This window comes from Emys orbicularis, chromosome 10 (assembly GCF_028017835.1).
Source record: "Emys orbicularis isolate rEmyOrb1 chromosome 10, rEmyOrb1.hap1, whole genome shotgun sequence".
Lineage (NCBI taxonomy): Eukaryota > Metazoa > Chordata > Testudines > Emydidae > Emys > Emys orbicularis.
This window is the reverse complement of record NC_088692.1, coordinates 71,059,335-71,078,977: the sequence shown is the minus strand read 5'-3', so window position 1 is coordinate 71,078,977 and position 19,643 is coordinate 71,059,335. Positions and strand designations below refer to the sequence as shown.

Sequence of the window (19,643 nt, the reverse complement as noted above, 5' to 3'; positions counted from 1 at the left end):
TGGCTAAAGGAATCTTTAAAATATTTAGGAATAAATATTGTGGAGAAGCATAAAAACCTTTTTAAAGCAAATTACCCTCCAGTGTAGAATAAAAGTCTTGGAGGAGGTGGACTAATTTACCCTAATTTCATTTATCATCGTCATCAATTAGGTAAAAAATAGACCATCTGATAAAGACTGGAGCCCAAATATAGCTATTTATAGTAATTGTTGGGTTAAAAAGAAATGTAGATCACTAAAAATAAAAAAAGAATCACCCATTCACCCAGACCGCCTTAGCAGCTTTGGACAATTTTTTAAAATTCTTGTCACCCAGGCCCCAATCCTTAGCTACTTTAATTAATAATCAGGAATTTATCCCTAGGAAATATCAAAATGATTATTCATTTTGGGTAAGAGCTGGGATTATTCAATTTGGATATTTGTTCCTTTGTCCTGACTTTAAAATCATACCAAAGAGATATGTAGTAATGTAAATAATGTAAAGATCCTGTATTTTCAATTTTTGCAAGTCCAATATTTTATTTTGAAATCTGGATCCAAGGTGGTTCTATTTAGATCTTTTAAAATGGAGATTTGATATACATAAGTTCTGAGATATATACAATTTTGTTTGAAAAAGATGTTAAGAAAACAACCCAAATGAAAAGATGGGAGAGGGAATTTGGACAAAGAAATTGAGCTGGATGAGTGGGTCTCTATATGGGAAAGGGGAGATATATTTTTTTCAATTTGTATAGCTCAAAGAAAATGTTGATAAATTACTGTTTAGATGGCATTTGACTCCGGTTAAGATTGATCATATATTTTTCTACTAGGGAGGCATTCTGTTAGAGGGGTTGCAGGGAAAGGAGAATGTACTTTTACATGTGGTGGTTCTGCCCAAGAATTAGAGGGTTTGGGCTGGAAATTATGAAAGAGATTCATTTTATGACAGAATGCCACCTTTGTAGAGATCCCCTGACCTGCTTATTTAGTGCTCCAGTAAAGGATCTACCTTTTAAACAGATCAACACACGTATTTCTTTTTTATAGTAACCAGCTAGACTTTGTATTGCATATTATTGGGAAAATGTGATGACGATTCCTATGGAACTGCAGTATAGTAAAGTATGGACTGTCCTTTTAAAGGAAAAGCTTTCACACTAAGTATGATGTACACAAGAGAAGCACCAAAAAGAGGATAGGTATTTTGAAATTTGGTCACCCTTTTAGCGTACTCAGAGAAGAAGGGCTCTCAAGCCAGCAAGCCAGAATCTTTAGTCAGGTTCATTGAATATTAACCTGATCCTGAGGAAGTAATAAAGTATGATGTAGTATGATAATGTTAATGACTTAATAAAAAGTTTCAAAAAAGAGCCCTGAACTTCCAGGTGATCAAAATCTGATCCCAGGTTTGGGTTCATATCTGAATTCTACAAATGACTCCTATCTTTATTGTGAACTACATCAAAATACCAGATCCAAACACATCCCCAGTTCAACATATTTGATGACTTTTTTAGTCTCTTGGTTCTCTGTCTCAGGTGTTATTTAAGTAGCTTGTAGCCCTCCACTGAGGGAGACTGCTGTAAACAATAGGCTGTAGAAGAAGGGTTTCCTTTAAAGCAATAATTCTCACACTCATCTTTGGAGCATTGGTGGCCTGCAGAGCTCTTGCTTGTGATTGACTGAGAATTATGCAATGAACAAACTGGGATAGGAGGTGATCCACCAAGTTATCCAGAGAATGAAAAATTTGGAGAATCCTTCTTGTAGACCCTCCTCGGTCTTTCTTTTCCTCGTCTTTCTTTCTTTGACAGTTAACTCCTTTATTCACTTCTGTTCTACATGAAGTTTTCCAATTGCATGACCAATACCCATAGATATGCTGATCCAGGATTTTTAAAAACTAGCTGTGATAACAAGGATTTATCTTCATGATGCTGTAGTTTTTAACCATTGTATTGTATTTTTTGTACCGTGATCTCAGTCTGACTTATCTGTAACTTGTTCTGATTTTATGGGCAGGCAGAGATCCAGGCATCCTGAGCTCTCCTGAGGCTGCTTTGTGCCCCAACACTAGTGCAGAGTGGCCCTAAATATGTTCACAGAAGGATCATCTCAGGGCAGGTAGAGCTGGCATAGTGGTTCCTAAACCGTTCTTCCATTCTGCCAGTATGGGAGTTGGGCTGGAGAAGGAGCCATGTTTGAAGTATCCCTCCCTATGCCTGTCTGATGTTTTAGGGTAGCTGCTATCTGGTGCAAGTTAGAGCAGCCTTCTAGTTGTTATGTCTCGGAACCAGCCTAATGCATAGTCAGCCCAGGATTGGGAGTCCACACAGGTAGCATAAAGGAATCTTTATGCCTCATTTTCATGCATTGCACTTTATGCTCCTTGGTTGTAGCTAAGGACCGCGGCCATAACTGTCTAAATCTCCCAATATGTTTTCTTTCTGAATCATTTGGATGGTACTGTGATAGTCCAGTAATCTTTTCTTCGACAGTTGGGTAATACACTGAATTGTCAAGTATTTCTCAACTGCAAATCCACCAGTATGTATTTCCAAACAATGCTTTTTGTAATTAAGCTCTTCTTCAAGTTTACTTTACTTTGCTTATATTATCTTGTTGGGCAATCATTCTTTGGAACATAATAAAATAAATCTAAACTACTGTTCTTGTAAGGGAAAACTAAACAATATTTAACATGCCATTGTTGCCTTATGGTCATACTTATGTAATTTCAATAAGTAAACTGAGAGAACACGAATGCACCCAGATCAAAAGAACCATGGAAAGCATGTTGTCCTGAGTGAGTGTTGCGACAGTATCTTGTATTCAGAATGCTCTGAGTATGCAGAAAACTAAATAAAACATAAATACTGAAAGACCTCATATTGAAGGAAGCATCTTAGCCAAGTGTGTAACTTTACTCATGTGAAGAGTCTCACACAGGTCAACAGGACTATTCATAAAGATAAGCATATCTGTAGGAATTAGCAGGATCTTGGCCTCAATTTGTGCAGTGCTCACGACATTGGGATCCTAATCCTGAATGGGACCTCCTAGGAGCTACTGTAATAAAACTATGAATAAGAGTGAGAGAGGAAAGCCTTCTAAAATAGGTGAAATGTGCTGCCGATTATATTTGCCTTGATACTTCTGTGTCCAGCCGCCTAAGAGGTTAGATCTGAATTGGATAGACAGCGCTTTCCCTTTCTTACTCTGCGTGTATAGGAATGGGTAATATATATAAACTACTGTAGACTTTGTTTAATTTTTCCCCTTGAACATATACATCTCAAGTCTGCTCCTGCTCCCACTGAAGGCAATGGCAAAACTCCCAAAGGATTTCAGTAGACACTCTGGTATTTAACTTGGTGGATAGTTGGATATCCAGGTTCAGCTAGAATGAAGCCATGTATAAACCACCCCTGCATTTGTTGTTGCCCTTCCCCTAACCTCTGTTTGTCTTTCTGTCCTCTGACACTGAACTTCTCAGGACAGGGGTTATCCTTTCTTGGATGTCTGAAAAGCAGGTAGCACCGTGAGGGTGCTGCCACAAACAAATAGCAAAGAATAAATACTAATGGAGCTAAACCAAAAATGACACTTCGGCATTTTACACATGAGGAAAAACTGACGGAGTCCCCATATTTACCTCTTTAGCTATTCTGCTACACATGTGTGATTCTTGACAACTCTTTCCAGGGCACAAGAAGCTATGGCAACAATTTCTTTCCAAGAAAAGTAATAAATAACATGCCAATCCATTGACTGCAATAGGGTTAGGATTTTACCCAATGTTTTTAAACATCCACCTGTCTATTACTACTACATCTTTACTGCAACTGAAAGAATGTTAACAAGCTTCCCCCCCCCCCCATGCTATTTGTTTGCTTGTTGCAGTTCAGTCTAGGTAATGAAATTGCTCTGTGTACTTTTGTTTGAAGTCATTTTCACTTTCTGATTGCCATGCACTAGCTCACGGGTCTTGAGTTTGGGTTCACAAACCTTAGAAAAGAATCTTTAAATAACCAGTCTGGTTTTTTTTAATGGATTTTAAAGGAAATTATGAAAAATACTCCTTATTTCCAGGCAGCTCTGAAAAAAAAGTATGTGTGTGCTTTTACAAAACCCAAATGTTGGTCCTAAACTAAGTTGACAGGGTCACTTTAAAATATGTGATGACATAAGGATATGGTTTAAAATGCTGCTAATTACATCCAGACTGAGTGGGGCTGTGGAAAATTTCAATTTTCTGGAGAAGGGTTTGATTTGGATGGCCCAAATGCTAGTTACAAAGGACTGTAACCCCTTTAAGCAGCTGAGAGAAGAGTTTACATTGGAAAGGAAAGACTTTTATATGTGTTTAGAATGAAGCCATGATCTAAATAACAGGTTCTGTATGGAATAAAATAATAGAGCCTAATAGTGATGTCTTTAGCAGAGAATGAATGGAAGAATAGAAGAAAATATCTTCTAAAAAGCAAATGTCCAAGCTTAACAGTAAGTGCATTGCAGATCAAATACAGATGGGGGAGAGAGCTTAGAGGAGGTTTTAACAACGAAGGATTGGCAAGGGTGATTTTTCAGTGATTTACAGTTATCTGTCCTCTCCATTCTGATGGAAGAATTTTCTGTACACCAAATACACCACAATAATAAGCTAAATACTCCCTTCACCCATATCCCTACCCTGCAGAAGGGAATGTAGTCTGATAGCTAATCACACAGAGATATTCTTGTCCATGGTCTTGTGAGTTTGTAAACATGCTTTGGGCCAAGATGTACGGGTATACAAAGACATTTCTATTGTGAAGACATATTCTACTCCTCATCACCATAGACTTGAAAGGAAAGATTACAGCTTTCTTAATAGCACCTAAGAAATATGTAACTATTACGTGTGTAACTAATGTCCACAGTGTGCATCCTGTTTAATTACTGTAAAGGAGATTCTTAGCCAGGTGATTTTCTGCCTACAAGTGGAGCTGAACTTAGAAAGTTAGGTTCCTATAGAGAACCTTTATGCAGGACAAGTAGCAAGTGAAAAATGAACCTGGTTACACCACAAGTCCTAACTTAATACTGTGTGTATCTTATGAAACTACTGGGGAGGATTATGTAGCAGCCACAGTATGTGCTGTATCTGAGCAAGGGCTGTACAGTGTACTATGAACAAGTTCTCTTCTTCTGCCCCATTCTCGGTACTGGATATATTTTAACAATTATCTAGGGATTTTAGGGATACTATTAAATAGCTACATGAGCTGGGTATGTCTGTAGTTCTGCAGAGCAGAGCAGATTAGATTGTGGCAGTTGCATTTGCATTCATAAATCTCCAAAAGAAACTACCACTTCCAGGAAGACTTGGAGGATGTCTGGTACAGGCTGTCTTCTTCTGATGCTGTGAAAGATGGCTGATTTACTGAACCAAAAGCACTCCTTATAGGATTTCTGTTTTTTATCTCCCCAAAATTATTTTGTCGTCTGTTATAGTCAACGCTCTATGTATGTTGCTGCTCTGATCTGAGTTTCCATATATGACGATATATGCAGCACAGTATAACATGTCAATGCAAGAGCACGCATGATGTGGCATAACACATTAGAATATACATTTTATCACAAAATGGTCATTTTTAGATTACTGTATTTCATATTACAGTTGGATACATTGGTGTATATTATATTACCCAGTGGCTTTAGGGCCTTGGTATGGGCTATTAGTTGTAGGTTCAGCACCTTGGAAGAATATTTCCATGGTATTTTTAGGAGGGAGTTTGCCCACCCTAACCTATGATTTCCCTACTGAAGCAATTGTTATGTCCTGTTAAATAGATTATAGGTGGACCTATGTTTCTTCCCTAATTCTTTAGTCTGTGATATGGTTGTTTGTCTCAGTGCATAAAGCTCTTATATAAATTCTATTACCCCATTCTGTTACATGACCAGTCATGGCTAATGGTCAGAGTAGGAAGCAGGCCTAACAGTTAGGGCAGGAGTTGGTAGCCAGGAATTGAAGCCCAGGGTCAGAACCAGAGTCAGAGACCAGATGTCAGAGCCAAGAGTCACAGTTTAAGTCAGAGGTCAGGAATCAGAACCCAGGGTCAGAACCAGGTTACCTGGAGTGGGACAAGGCAGGAGTGGGGTGGAACAGGGAAGAAACAGAACTAGAACAAGTCCTGGGAACAAGCAAGCACAGGAGCTATCACATCCATGTAGGGTTGCCAGGCATCCGGTTTTCAACCGGAACGCCCATCGAAAAGAGACCCTGCTGACCAGGCCGTTAAAAGTCCAGTTGCGAAGCAGGCATGTTACTGCTTCCAGGAACCACCTGAGATGAGCGCCGCCCGGACCCCGCACCCCAACCCTCTGCCCCAGCCCCCTCCCGCACCCAAACTCCCTCCCGGAGCCCACCCCCCTCCACCCCCCAACCCCCTGCCCCAGCCCAGAGCCCCCTCCTGCACCCCAAACCCCTCATCCCCAGCCCCACCCCAGAGCCCGCACCCCCCCGCCCGAGCCCTCACCCTCCTGCACCCTTGCCCCAGCCCAGTGAAAATGAATGAGTGAGCGAGGGTGGGGGAAAGCAAGCAATGGAGGGGGGATGGAGTGAGCGGGGGTGGGGCCTCAGAGAAGGGGTGGGGCAGGGGCGTGGTCTCATGGAAGGGGCGGTGTTCAGTTTTCTGCAAATAGGAAGTTCGCAAATAGTTTTCTGCAAATGGGAAGTTCCTATATCCATGAGCAAGTGCTTTGAGCGGCTGCTGGGCTTAAGAACCAGTCTGCTGACTCTTTCAGTCAATCAGGCGGTGTAGCTAATCAGGTAGCCTACTACAGGTCAGCTGTGTTCGTTAGGTTGCCCAGAGACTGGCTTTGCTGCAGGCCCTGATTCCTGACACATTCAATCTCTCCTCACTAAAGCCTGGGATGTCTGCATAAATTCTTCCAATTTCTGCCTACACACTTTTCCAGTACTGAGAGCTGCACATGCACGCAATGAAATTTTCATATACCAAGAATCTTTGTTCAAATGTATTTCATATATAAATATTCTTTCTCAATAGTGGACTTCACCACCTATGTGTGGCAGGGGGAGTGCGGGAAAAGTATTCTTGCAGATGCACGTGAGCCATTTTGTGTGTGTACTAGTGAACACCAGTTTGAGATGAAACTGAAAAATAACCCCAAAATCTAAAATCAAGTAATCTGATTTCAGAGTTTGATAGAAAGCACTTTATTCTAATGCTGAATGATTGTTCCTTTGAGAAATATAGTATGCCACCATTTTAGTATAATACCACATTTCCGTAAGCTCATTCTCTGACTCACTGTCTCTACATATATTTCATCTTTCATAGAGGGCTCTCTGAGGCACAGTGCCTCCTGGAGTGGGGCAACTTATGCTCAAATTTGTGCCTAAGGGCACCATCTAACCTCACTGGGCGAACTCCCTTGAGTCAGGCGAGCAGGATGGAGTCCCGGATGATTATCTTCTGTGCCATATTGATTTCCTATGTCATACTAATTTAAACCATGCCTGTGTTGGATTTTTGGTTTAGCTGTAATGATTCTCTCCTCTCTGTACACTTACAAACACTTTCATTGTGTTCTTTATTTATATCATACCATAATGACTTTTTTGTGTGACTCAAATATAGAAGCTATTCACTGCTGTTTTCTTTTGTTTGGGATTTTTTTATAGTCATTCCCTGCTTGTGTACAGCTTTGCATTAATATCACACCTTTTAAGCAAAATATTGGCTCAGCACTGAATAGATTTGTTTAGACTGTTCTTACTAGAAATATCCTGCCGCATGTGTCAGCTCTGTCTGGGTAACCTCACAGAGTGCAGTCTGCCACTGAACCGACAGTGTACATTTAGGCAAACACATGTTTAAGTTTGTGCATCTATATTAGTTATTAATGTACAGCTTGCATATTACCAGTTAAATTGTGGGGTCACAAAGTTTCAGTGACTTGCACCCTATTAACCCCATGTGACCCAACGGGTGTGTATGATCTGCTTTGATGTGAATGATGTGTAAGGAAGAGTTCTAGGCTGCAGAAACACAATGGATGTAAGATGAGGGAGCAATGGGGAAAGGATTTTACTCTAGTCAACTAGCTTAGGGCCAGAGCTTGGTCCCACTGATGTCACTGGGAATTTTGTCATTGTGTTCAGTGGGACCAAGGTTTGGCTCATAGTGCTCAGGCCTGCAAGGTGCTGGGCTTCCTGTGAAGTGATCCGTGCACTCAGCTCCCACTGGGGCTTGGTGTTCAGGATTGAGCCATAAGAATTAAATTCACCCTTGTGCATAGGATCAGCACCAGCTCCCTGCACCACTGAAATCCTGTCTTGAGGCTTTGAGTGGGACTTAACTGATACATATTCCTTGTGTTGCTCCCCCACCCCACTGCCACATGGTGGGAATTTAACCTTAAAAGGCCCAATCTAGCTCCATTGAAGTCAATGGAAAAACTCCCATTGACTTAGTGGCAACAGGATTGGGCACTATATAGATGATAGTTTAGCGCCTGATTCTGAAAACATGTATTTATTGAGCACTGTACCTACTACTGTGAATGCTGGCTGGATCAGACCTTAAAAATCTATAGTGATAGCCCTTAGACTGTTTCACAATATGTCCTTGCCTCTTCGTCAACAAGCACAGTTCTCTCACATACAAAGCCAGGAAAAACAAAGCTTCCTCTCCCAATGCCGCTGTCTTGTTTTTGGTTTTTCCACCTCATGTGTGAGTGGAGTTGAGGTTGTCACTTCATTGGTTGTGGTCAATTCCACACCTTTTTCAGAGTAAACAGCACGAAAACTTGTGTAAGCAGTATCCCAGCCAAGGCTTTTATAAACCAAACTTTAATTTGTTATCCTTTTGGCATCCATGAATGTGTTTGTGTGACCCTGTGGGCTGGCTGTGGAAAGATGCACTATAAAAAAGTTAACAGCAGAATGTTTCATCTGGTAGCATTCTGTGTCAGTTACAAAAAACACAGACCCAGCCCTGTCACCCTTCCTCATGCAAGTACTTCCCCCTGAGGTCTCTCCCTGGGCCTATTTGTGTGAATAAAGTCTACTCACGGGAGTAAAGGGTTACAGGATTGGGTCCTTAGGCTGGGATTTCTAAGGTGCCTAAGAGAGTTGGGCACTCCAGTCCTATTGCCTTCCATTGGGAGTTAGCTGCTGAAATACCCTTGTGCCTTTGAAACTCTCCCCCTTATTCCACAAACAACAATCCAACAAATATGAATTGGGAAAAATAACAATTTTCCTTTATTTTTACTTAGGAATTCGCTACAAGGATCTAGTTGTGGGTATCCCCAAAGAAACATACAAAAATGAGAAGCGAGTGGCACTCTCTCCTGCTGGTGTCCAGGCCTTAGTTAAACAAGGCTTTAATGTGCAAGTGGAACATGGAGCTGGTGAAGAAGCAAAGTTTTCTGATGAGCAATACAAAGCGGCTGGAGCAGAAATCAATGACTTGAAAACTGCATTTGGCTCAGATATTGTTTTAAAGGTAAGTTTAGCATCTGACATGAATCATATATATTTATTCCAATGACAGTATGCAAAAGTCAGAAGAGAGAGACTCTTGATTTTAAGAAAATCAGAATTTCAGCATGAAATCAAATCAATAGAACAACTTATCTATGGCATTAAATCGTCTGATAACCATAACCTTATGTGTGTCCAGTAATATAGTTGGTACGATATTTGTATCAGCTTTTGCAGCAATAACTGCTTCACACCTATTAGGCATGTATTGTATTTCTGTTTTTTGATGGGAGAGTTAAGTTTCTGATATTGCTCGATATATACCCCAGTTCACATCAGTTGTGGTATGATTGTTGGCGTTCTGTTCCATCCCAGATAATGTAAATCACTTACTTGCTCAATGGGATAAAGGGTATTTGACATAAATGCATTTAACCCATTTTTATCTACTACCATTGATCTAAAGACCTGGTTCTTCATCAGGATCTGCTACCTCTAGACCAGTGTTTCTCAGCCTTTTTGATACCAGGGACCACCTTGCTGCCTTCCTAAACTGTGTCAGGGAGATCTCAGGGACCAGCATCGGTCCATGGACTGGTTGTTGAGAAACACTGCTCTAGAAAATAGGACTCCACAAGGGCACAGGGATCTGCATTAGGCACATGGGGGCCTAAGACAAAAGATTCAATGTGTTTTATTAATACTAAATTCAGTTTCCAAAAGCTTAATTTAAATCATCAGACTGAACTTCCTTTAACTAAAAAGGTAAAATGTGTGGTATGTTTTGTGTCTGTCTAAGGTCAGAGCCCCAGGTTTTAATGAAGCGCTGGGAGTGCACGAGGCTTCTTTGCTCAAGGAGAAAGCAACACTTGTCAGCTTTATCTACCCTGCTCAGAACCCAGATCTCCTAGGCAAACTTGCTCAGCGCAAAGCCACGGTCTTGGCAATGGACCAAGTTCCTCGAGTCACTATTGCTCAAGGATATGATGCTTTAAGCTCGATGGCCAACATTGCAGGGTGAGGATATGGAATACGAATTTTATTGCATGAATGTCATTTTTGTAATTGAAGGCATCCGGTTTAGCCATGTGTCTATTTATTCCTGTGAGCACCATTCTACACATGTGATTTTACATAACCATGTTCTCTATTGCATGCAGAGGGAAGATAGAGTAGTGCTGGCTACTCCATTGCCTGCTTCTCTGCTGGGCTACGGGAGCTCCAGAAGAACAGGATAGGGGCTTGGCTAGCTCTCTTATGGCTCCTCTCTCCTCCACAGACACCCACGGCAGTCCAGAAGAGGAGAAAAGGAGGAGCAGCTGGCAACCAGTTACAGTTCTCTGATTCTCCGTCCCAGACCTATCGGAGGTTAGAGCAGCAAACCCCCAGTCTGCTGTAACCGGTGCCAGCTGAATATGGTCCTCAAGGGACCATGCACCAGCTAGGAGGAACTGGAGCACAATGTGCTCCAGATACTCCCTTCCCATCACTTGCCTGCCCTCTTTACCAGGGACTGTAGGGAGCAAGATACAAAGGGTATAGAATCTGCCCCAAAGTATTGATTACGGCCCCTTTACATTCTGGCACTCAGGCCAAGAAGGTTGGACACTACTGATTTAGGGCCTTGAGGACTTCAGCTTGGACACCGACAGCTTTTAGAATGGTGTGTTTCCTTTGGTGCTAATGCATAGAATATCAGGGTTGGAAGGGACCTCAGGAGGTCATCTAGTCCAACCCCCTGCTCAAAGCAGGACCAATCCCCAACTAAATCTTCCAATTTTTTTGTCCCAAATCCCTAATTGGCCCCCTCAAGGATTGAACTCACAACCCTGGGTTTAGCAGGCCAATGCTCAAACCACTAAGCTAATCCTCCCCCCATAACCCTCCTTTGTTATGTAAATGCCAGTGCCTTAAAACTGGTGCTGCTTTCTATCTCAGATCGACAATACATAAATTGTCTGAGAACTGTGCTTATTGCAGGTGGGCAAGAAAACTTATTTCAGTCAATCCACTGTAACGCATGTGGTTCTAAATACCATTGACTCTGTGATAAATGTGCTCTTATATTTGGCATAGCTTTAACATACCAGTTTTTATTGTTTTTCCATGATTCTCTTTCACGCAAATAAAGCTGAAACACAAGATCCTTTTCATGGAAAGTGTATTGATAGGAATATGCAAACTTCACTTTCCTTAGTTTTATATCCACCACTTCAAATTATCTCTGAAGTTGCTGTGCTACTCTGAGGACTGACACTAGGGGCTGCATGAGCTGGGCATTCCATATGAAAATATCACCTTTACAGAGGCTTTTAACCTCTGACAACCTGAGTCACAAACATCTCCCTGCTGGTCTTGAACCCCCCTCTTACATGGCATCACACTGTGCTACTAGCCAAGCCATCAAGACCAATTGCCATTCAGCAATAGACACATTTGGAATCAATTCAGATTTGGAACTGATTTAAAAGTCATTTAGATTTAGGTAAGGAACTCGTTAAAAAAAAAGCACAACAAACTAGTTTAAACATTGGACCAATTATTTACATACATAAGCTACATATTGAAATGGTTTAAAATCTGAACCAATTAATCTCAAACAGAATCAATTTGGTAAAGATACCAAACACATTTAAGTGCTTCATTGGATGAGGAATTTTCCTCACCATTTGCTGGCTTCCTCACCGCTGAAATTTAATTCAGAAGATATTTGATAAAGCTTTCTCACTGCCTATTAGCCATGACATCATTGCATTCCCCTGTAAAAGTATTGAGTGAATATAGTCCTTTAATTTTAGTGTCTTCCACAACGTTGAGTAGGGAAATATTATGCATTTGTTCTTCCCTCTTTGTGTCCCCAGGAGTTTGAAAATGCTCTTCTGTTGGGAATATAGAGCAAACTCTAAAGAGTTGTCATCACTATGTCAGACATTTCGGCCCACTTAAATTCACACTTAGCTATCAACATGTCTGAATGGGTCATCCCATACCAAAAAGAGACAAAACAAAATAACTCTTTCTTTCTCTTCCCTTGGGTGAATATTCCTTCAAAACGCTTCCCAGGACTCAGCTGTTCAAATACCCAGTCGATGAGTAAACAATGAGCTAAACTTCAATGGGAAATTGTGCCAAACCTGTACCTGACACAGGGTAGAATTGTTCTTTTTAAATCCTAAAGAATTTTAAAGAACATTTAGAGCTAATGATGTGCCAAACTGACATCATTATTCTTCTAGGGACAAGAAAAGAGTGACATCTTTATGCCATTCCAACCCTTTACTCTTTTCCTGTCAGGGCCAGCAATGATGCCCAGAAGTGATTGTTGTTCTCTGTGACACTTGTTTATTTGTAAATGGATGGAGATAATCATCCAGGTTCCTTCATGTAGACCACAGACTAGCCATCAGGTGCTGATAATTTTTGCCAGTCTGGGTCAGATTAAAAGCAGTGATTAAAAAGAGAGAGAGCCCATATCCCGTTATCAGACCCCAGATCTGACCACTTTCCAAGTGCACCCCATCTATGGTGCTGGTTACAAAAAAGGTTGGTTTACCCCCACTCCAACCCTCTGTGCACCAGTAATGAAATAGGAAAATATACACTCCAGAGAACTAGTAGAGGATGCCTAGCTGATGCATTTGCCAGGAACAGTGGCTTCAATGGAACATGATTTGCCAACCCCTCTGTGGGGAAATGCATACTAATCCCTTTAAAATGGCATAGGAATGAGTTCCGGGCCCTCTTGAATCATCCTGCCTTGCACCAGAACTGATTTGATGTTTGTGAACACTGAGACAAACTGATAAAAGTGTCAGTTTGAATGAAAACAGAACAAGCTGTCAAGTTAATCAAACACAATTCATACCTGAGTCATGCAGCCACATGAGTTTTTTGTCATGTCCAGCATGGTATGAGTTGGACACTTTTACTGACTCCCTGGACTTTCCATCATTTATTGTAACAGGAAATACTTAGTAATTATTCATTTCCATCACTGGTTCATCCCACGTGCACTATTTTTCTCCTTATGCCGTCAGAGGGAAGTGCGGTTATATGAATCACGTCTCATGTATTCAGCTCCAATGCTGCTAAGGAGGAAAAAATTACAAGCAATGATAATGTCAGCACAGTCAATATTGTTTGTCTTTGCAGAGCCATAAACAACATCATGAGGATATTTTTTAAAAGGTCTTGCTGACAGCTCTGGTAAATTTAAGCAATCAGGGTACAGAGATGAATAGTATTTTCCTGTTACACACACTCTATCTCTGTCTTTTAGCCTGTAAAACTGTTTAATTAACCTTGTGTCAAATCCTCTGATTTCCCTCCAATAGACTAACACAGGGCTCAAAACATGTCTTCATTTTTATACAGTCTGCTCTTAAAATATTTGTATTTAACGTTCATCCAACCCTTTATTTACCCTAAGCCCAAAATATATTTAGACTCACAAGAAGCACACAACCACAAAAAGGGAACAGAGAGCATTCCACACTGGAGGATCAATTTTTGCTCTAATACAGAAAGTATGTACATAAAAAGTTATTCTTCGAGAAATTTCTACAAAAGCCTGGATTGTACATGATGGTTCTTTTAGGACAGCTTTGAGTTTAAACATTGAACAGTTTAAGGGAGCCGAACACAGCTCTCAATGGGTGTAAGTCGAAGCAGAATTTGGCTCATGGGCATCATACATGCATGCAGCATTTAGCAGGGACCATCTGTTAGAATCCAGTGGGCATATCTCATATGATCAATTTTCCTGCCCTTCCTTACCTTGGGCATTAGCATGTCTCAGTCTCCCTGATCTTTCATGTCTATTTACTGGGTGAAAGCCTGACTCCATTCAAGCCACCGGGGGCCAAGCTTTCATCCACTCTTTTACTCAGTTCTAGAGATGCTCTCCCCCCAGAATAATTCCTTTGCAGTATCACATAGTACTGACAATGGGCCATCTTACACACCAGTGGAGTCAAGAGGGTTACACAGTGTGCACTTAATGCACATTTGGATTGCTGACTTTGAGATGGTCACATGTATTCAGTAATCTTTTAGGCTAATTGGATGTTTCTCCCATTCCATGCTTAGTTTTTGAATATAACTTATTTGTGCCTAATCATGGAGGTTTGCGTTAGGTTTTGTTGGTGCTGTCACATGATCAGCCACTCCAAGAGCCTCAGTGAAACCATATGAACCTTTGTGTAGTTTGGCCTTTTTCACTATAACCCCCAAATACCAAAGAGCACTAACTAGTCCATAGTGGACTGAAAATCTTTAGTTTACAAAAAGCCATTTTTGAGTTACTGGAAAGCTGCAACATTCTAAAACTGCCAACTGCTCTTCCTTTTGTCCTCCAATAGTTATTAAGAGAAACAGTTTCAAAATTAAAGCAAAAATTCCATCATAGACTGCTATTTGTTGGTTTCATTCTGAGGTGCATTCTCCCAGTTTAGTCATCTAAAGATTAAAGATGGGTCTGAGCCACAAAGTTTTTTGTATCTGAAACTGGATCCAAACTTCCTTAAGTCTGGGCATATCTGGCTCCTAGGATTGAGGTCACACCCTACAGGCCCGACCCTGTAAGATGCTGAGGGTTTTCTGAGAAGTACTGAGCTCCTTCTGTGAGAGCTGAGGGAGTCGGCACCTCTTAGGAAGCATTCAGCATCATGCAAGCCCTGCTAGTGGTGGGATGAGTCTCCACGTTTGAATCCTGATCCTAATCACAACTTTCCTGAAGCTAATAATGGGTATCCAGATCTGGGGAGTTGTTTTGGGGCCATCTTTGCTGAAAGTAATGGCTGATGTAGCAAGGATACACTAGGCACTTTCATGCTGGTTAGTACTGCTAGGCAACTAACATTTGAAGCCACGGACAGCATTTTAATGAATGTTTGCTGGGCCGCCTCCTGTTCTCTGAACAAGGAACAATAAGTTGAGAGGTTTTCTGAACAGCAGTTAATTAGGAAGGATAAGTTATGAAAGAATGTTAAGGAAACCCATAACTATGGGTGCAGCACACACACTTCCTTTGGAAAGGAAGTGTGCTGTTTGCCTCATTTTCCATTTCATGCAGTGTTTAAATGATCGCCGATTAATTTGTTTAATGAGGAAACCCCTGTGCTCAGCATTCTAGAAGTAACAATAGCTTGGCCTTCATTCTGCCTGCAAGGGAATATGCAATATGCCCAGGCCCATTAAAGCATAGACACTACCGCTTCACCCAGAGGTGGTTTTTGTTTTGTTCTGTTTTTTCAAAAAAAGTAAAAATACTGTAACCATAATAAGCATTTTATTTATGCCATGAATCCACGCCCTTAGTACGCATTCCTTTCCCACCAATAGTCCTCCATCAGGCATTCACTTTAAAAAGAGTGTTACAAACCACTGGTATAAATTGTTATGACATCTGAATGTATTTTTTCATTTAGCAGATGTATTGGTTTAAGATGTTCAATAACTGTTGTTTGTTTTGTGGGGTTTCTATTAATTATGTCACTGATTTGGTCTGCATATTTGTCTGAAGGGTTTTGGCCCAGCTGTGTGTGGTACCCAGGAAGGGACAGTACCTAATGATACCTTTGGCATAGTTATCCTTATGCTTTGTCTGCAGAGGCTTTACTGCATTGCTGCAATGTTTTTTTATCTGCATTTTCTAGGTACAAGGCTGTAATCCTGGCAGCTAATCATTTTGGTCGATTTTTTACTGGTCAGATAACAGCAGCTGGAAAGGTGCCTCCTGCAAAGGTATGGATTGTACAGATGAGATGTGTGGAGTAAAATTCTGTACTGAGTGTCCTGACTGACAGTGTAGTCAGGGAGTGCAACTCCATCATATGACCTTTCTAGGAAATCTAGGGTATAGCCATTACAGTTCCCTTTGTTGCAACTTTATTTGTACTAGGGCCGGATTGTACCTGTTCCTTACACGGGTGGGTGGGGCATAAGGAGCCTTCCCCCCCCCCATGTGTCCCCTCCCCCGCTGCCCCAGAGACCAGATATAATTGCAGTACCTGAGCTCTCCAGATTGCAGAGACTGCTCTCCACTAGAACTTCCTAAGGTACTAGCCTTCTCAAAGGGGGCTGGGTGGAAACTGTGACGAGTTGAATCACAGAAACCCCCCTGGGAGCTGCCACCCAATGTGCCAAGACTACTTCTGCCCCCTGCTTTCCCTGCCAGCTCAGGACTCCAGCACCCTGTCTTGCTGAGCCAGACACACCCGTCTGCTCCAACAAAGACCCAGGGTCTGAATTACTTGCCCCAAAGCTGCAGGTTTACCTGAAAACAGCTCACAGAAGTGTGCTTGTCTTTAGCACTCAGATGCCCAACTCTCAATGGGGTCTAAACCCAAATAAATCTGTTTTACCCTCTATAAAGCTTATGCATGGTAAACTCATAAATTATTCACCCTCTATAACACTGATAGAGAGATACGCACAGTTGTTTGCTCCCCCAGGTGTTAATACATACTCTGAGTTAATTAATAAGTAAAAAGTGATTTTATTAAATTCAGAAAGTAGGATTTAAGTGGTTTCAAGTAGTAACAGACAAAACAAAGTAAGTCACCAAGCAAAATAAAATAAAATGCGCAAATCTATGTCTAATCAACCTGAATACAGATAATCTCACCCTTAGAACTGCTTCAGTAAGTTTTTTCCTCAGACTGGAAACCTTCCAGGCCTGGGCACAATTCTTTCCCCTGGTACAGCTCTTGTTCCAGCTCAGGTGGTAGCTAGGGGATTCTTCATGATGGCTCCTCTCCTCTCCCTCCCTTTGTTCTGTTCCACCCCTTTATATATCTTTTGCATAAGGTGGGAATCCTTTGTCCTTCTGGGTTTCCACCCCCCCTCACTGAAAAAGCACCAGGTTAAAGATGGATTCCAGTTCAGGTGACATGATCACATGTCACTGCAAGACTTCATTAGCCACTTGCCAGCACACACATATACAGGAAGACTCACAGGTAAAACACAGCCATCTACAGACAATGGTCCTGTTTAATGGGAGTCATCAAGATTCCAAACCACCATTAATGGCCCACACTTTGCATAATTACAATAGGCCCTCAGAATTCTATTTTATATTTCTAGTTCCAGATACAAGAATGGTACACTTATACAAATAGGATGATCACACTCAGTAGATTATAAGCTTTGTAATGATACCTTACAAGAGACCTTTTGCATGAAGCATATTCCAGTTACATTATATTCACTCATTACCATATTTTTATAAAACCATATAGACTGCACAACGTCACAGAAACAGGGGCACTTCCAGAGCTGGATGGCTGCCGTGCGGATTGTTCACAGCAATCCCATGTGAGGGTGGTGCACTGGGTCCACTTTTTCTGTGTGGGTAGGAGCTCTCAGAGCTCCTTCTGGAGAGGTGCAGCTCCACACTGCCCCAAGCACAGGTCTATGCCTAATATGGCTGATAGCAGGCCAAATTCTGCTCTCCTCTACACAAGTGCAATGCCTCTGAGGTGAAAGAGGGTTGTCTACACTGCACTTTCGTTGGCAAAACTTTTGTCGGTTACGGGTGTGAAAAAAACACCCCCCTGACTGACAAAAGTTTTACCAACAAAAAGCACCAGTGTGGACAGCACTTTATTGTTGGAGGAAGATCTCCCACCAGCAAAGCTACCGCTCCTCGTTGGGGGTGGTTCTATTTTGTCTTCTGCTGACAAAGAGTGACTACACTGCGTACCTTACAGCTGCACTGCTGTAGCGGCACAACTATGCCGCTGTAAGGTGCGTAGAGTAGATATGGCCTTAGAGGAGAACTTGGCCCCAGTTCTGTTCTAACTTGGCTTTTCGAAGCATTTTGGCAAATGTTTGATCCTATGAAATCATTTAAGTGCCACAAATGCATTTAATCACATCACGCCTAGAGACAGATATTCATGAGAGGTTTGTGTGTGTGTGTGTGTTTGTTTGTTTGTTTAAGGAAAATAATCCCCCAACAAAATATGTTATTCACCAAGGGACTGATACCATTTCAGTAGGAGTAAAAGTTTACATTACATTCTGAGGGCAGAATTTTATCTATAACAGAGGGTTATCTATAACCCTCCTGCCTGTCCCCTGAGCTCCTAGCCCGGGAGGTTAGCCCCGGGCTCCTCCCCTGCTGTGTTCCCCCTCCCCCGCAGCCTCAGCTCACTGCGCCGCCGGCGCAATGCTCTGGGCGGCAGGGCTACAAGTTCCTGCTGGGCAGCGCAGCTGCAGAGCCCAGCCTGACCCGGTGCTCTGTGCTGCGCGGTGGCGTGGCTGGCTCCAGGTGGACGGCGCAGCTGCCTGTCCTGGTGCTCTGGGCGGTGCAGCTGTAGTGCCACCAGCCACTGGTGCTCCAGGCAGCACGGTAAGGGAGCAGGAGAGTTCGGGGTGGTGGTCCAGGGGCGGGGGTGTGGATAGGGGTTGTGGCAGTCAGACGACGGGGAACAGGAGGGTTGAATGGGGGCAGGGGTGGGGGCAGTCAAGAATGAGAGGAGGGGTTGGATGGGGTGGGGGGGGCAGTCAGTGGCGGGGGGTCTGGGTGTGGTCAGGGGACAGGGAGGGGTGGATGTCCCGGGGGGCCTCAGGGACAGGGCCGGCTCCAGGCACCAGCTTACCAAGCAGGTGCTTGGGGCGGCCACTTCAGAGAGGGGCGGCAGGTCCAGCTGTTCGGCGGCAATTCGGCGGACGGTCCCTCACTCCTGCTCGGAGCGAAGGACCTTCCGCCGAATTGCCGCCGCAGATCGCGATCGTGGCTTTTTTGTTTGTTTGTTTGGCTGCTTGGGGCGGCCAAAACCCTGGAGCCAGCCCTGGTCAGGGAACAGGGAACATGGCGGGTTGGATGGGGCAGGAGCCGTTAGGGAGCAAGACAGGGGGGGGGGGGGTCAGCTATGGGGCCTGGGCCGGGCCACACCTGGCTGTTTGGGGAGGCACAGCCTCCCCTAACCAGCCCTCCATACAATTTCGGAACCCCAATGTGACCCTCAGGCCAAAAAGTTTGCCTGCCCCTGGTCTATAACATCCATCTGGGGAAAAGCCAGACTATAACAGAGCAAAGCATTTAAATAGCTGATTAAATCAGGTCTATTTCCTCCACTACCAATGCTCCAGAGTGAACATTTGAGTCCTGCTGGTGTAGGAAGATTAGCTCTATTCATGT

General features: G+C 42.6%; 1 protein-coding gene across 1 annotated transcript in view; it reads left to right on the top strand.

Annotated features, from left to right (window-relative positions):
• LOC135884651 (NAD(P) transhydrogenase, mitochondrial-like) overlaps positions 1 to 19,643 on the top strand; it is a 70,168-nt gene that overhangs the window by 13,091 nt on the left and 37,434 nt on the right. Inside the window, exons 2-4 of the mRNA XM_065412128.1 lie at positions 9,286 to 9,515; positions 10,293 to 10,510; positions 16,150 to 16,237. Coding sequence (XP_065268200.1) covers positions 9,286 to 9,515; positions 10,293 to 10,510; positions 16,150 to 16,237 — 536 coding nt within the window. The remainder of the gene's footprint in view (positions 1 to 9,285; positions 9,516 to 10,292; positions 10,511 to 16,149; positions 16,238 to 19,643) is intronic.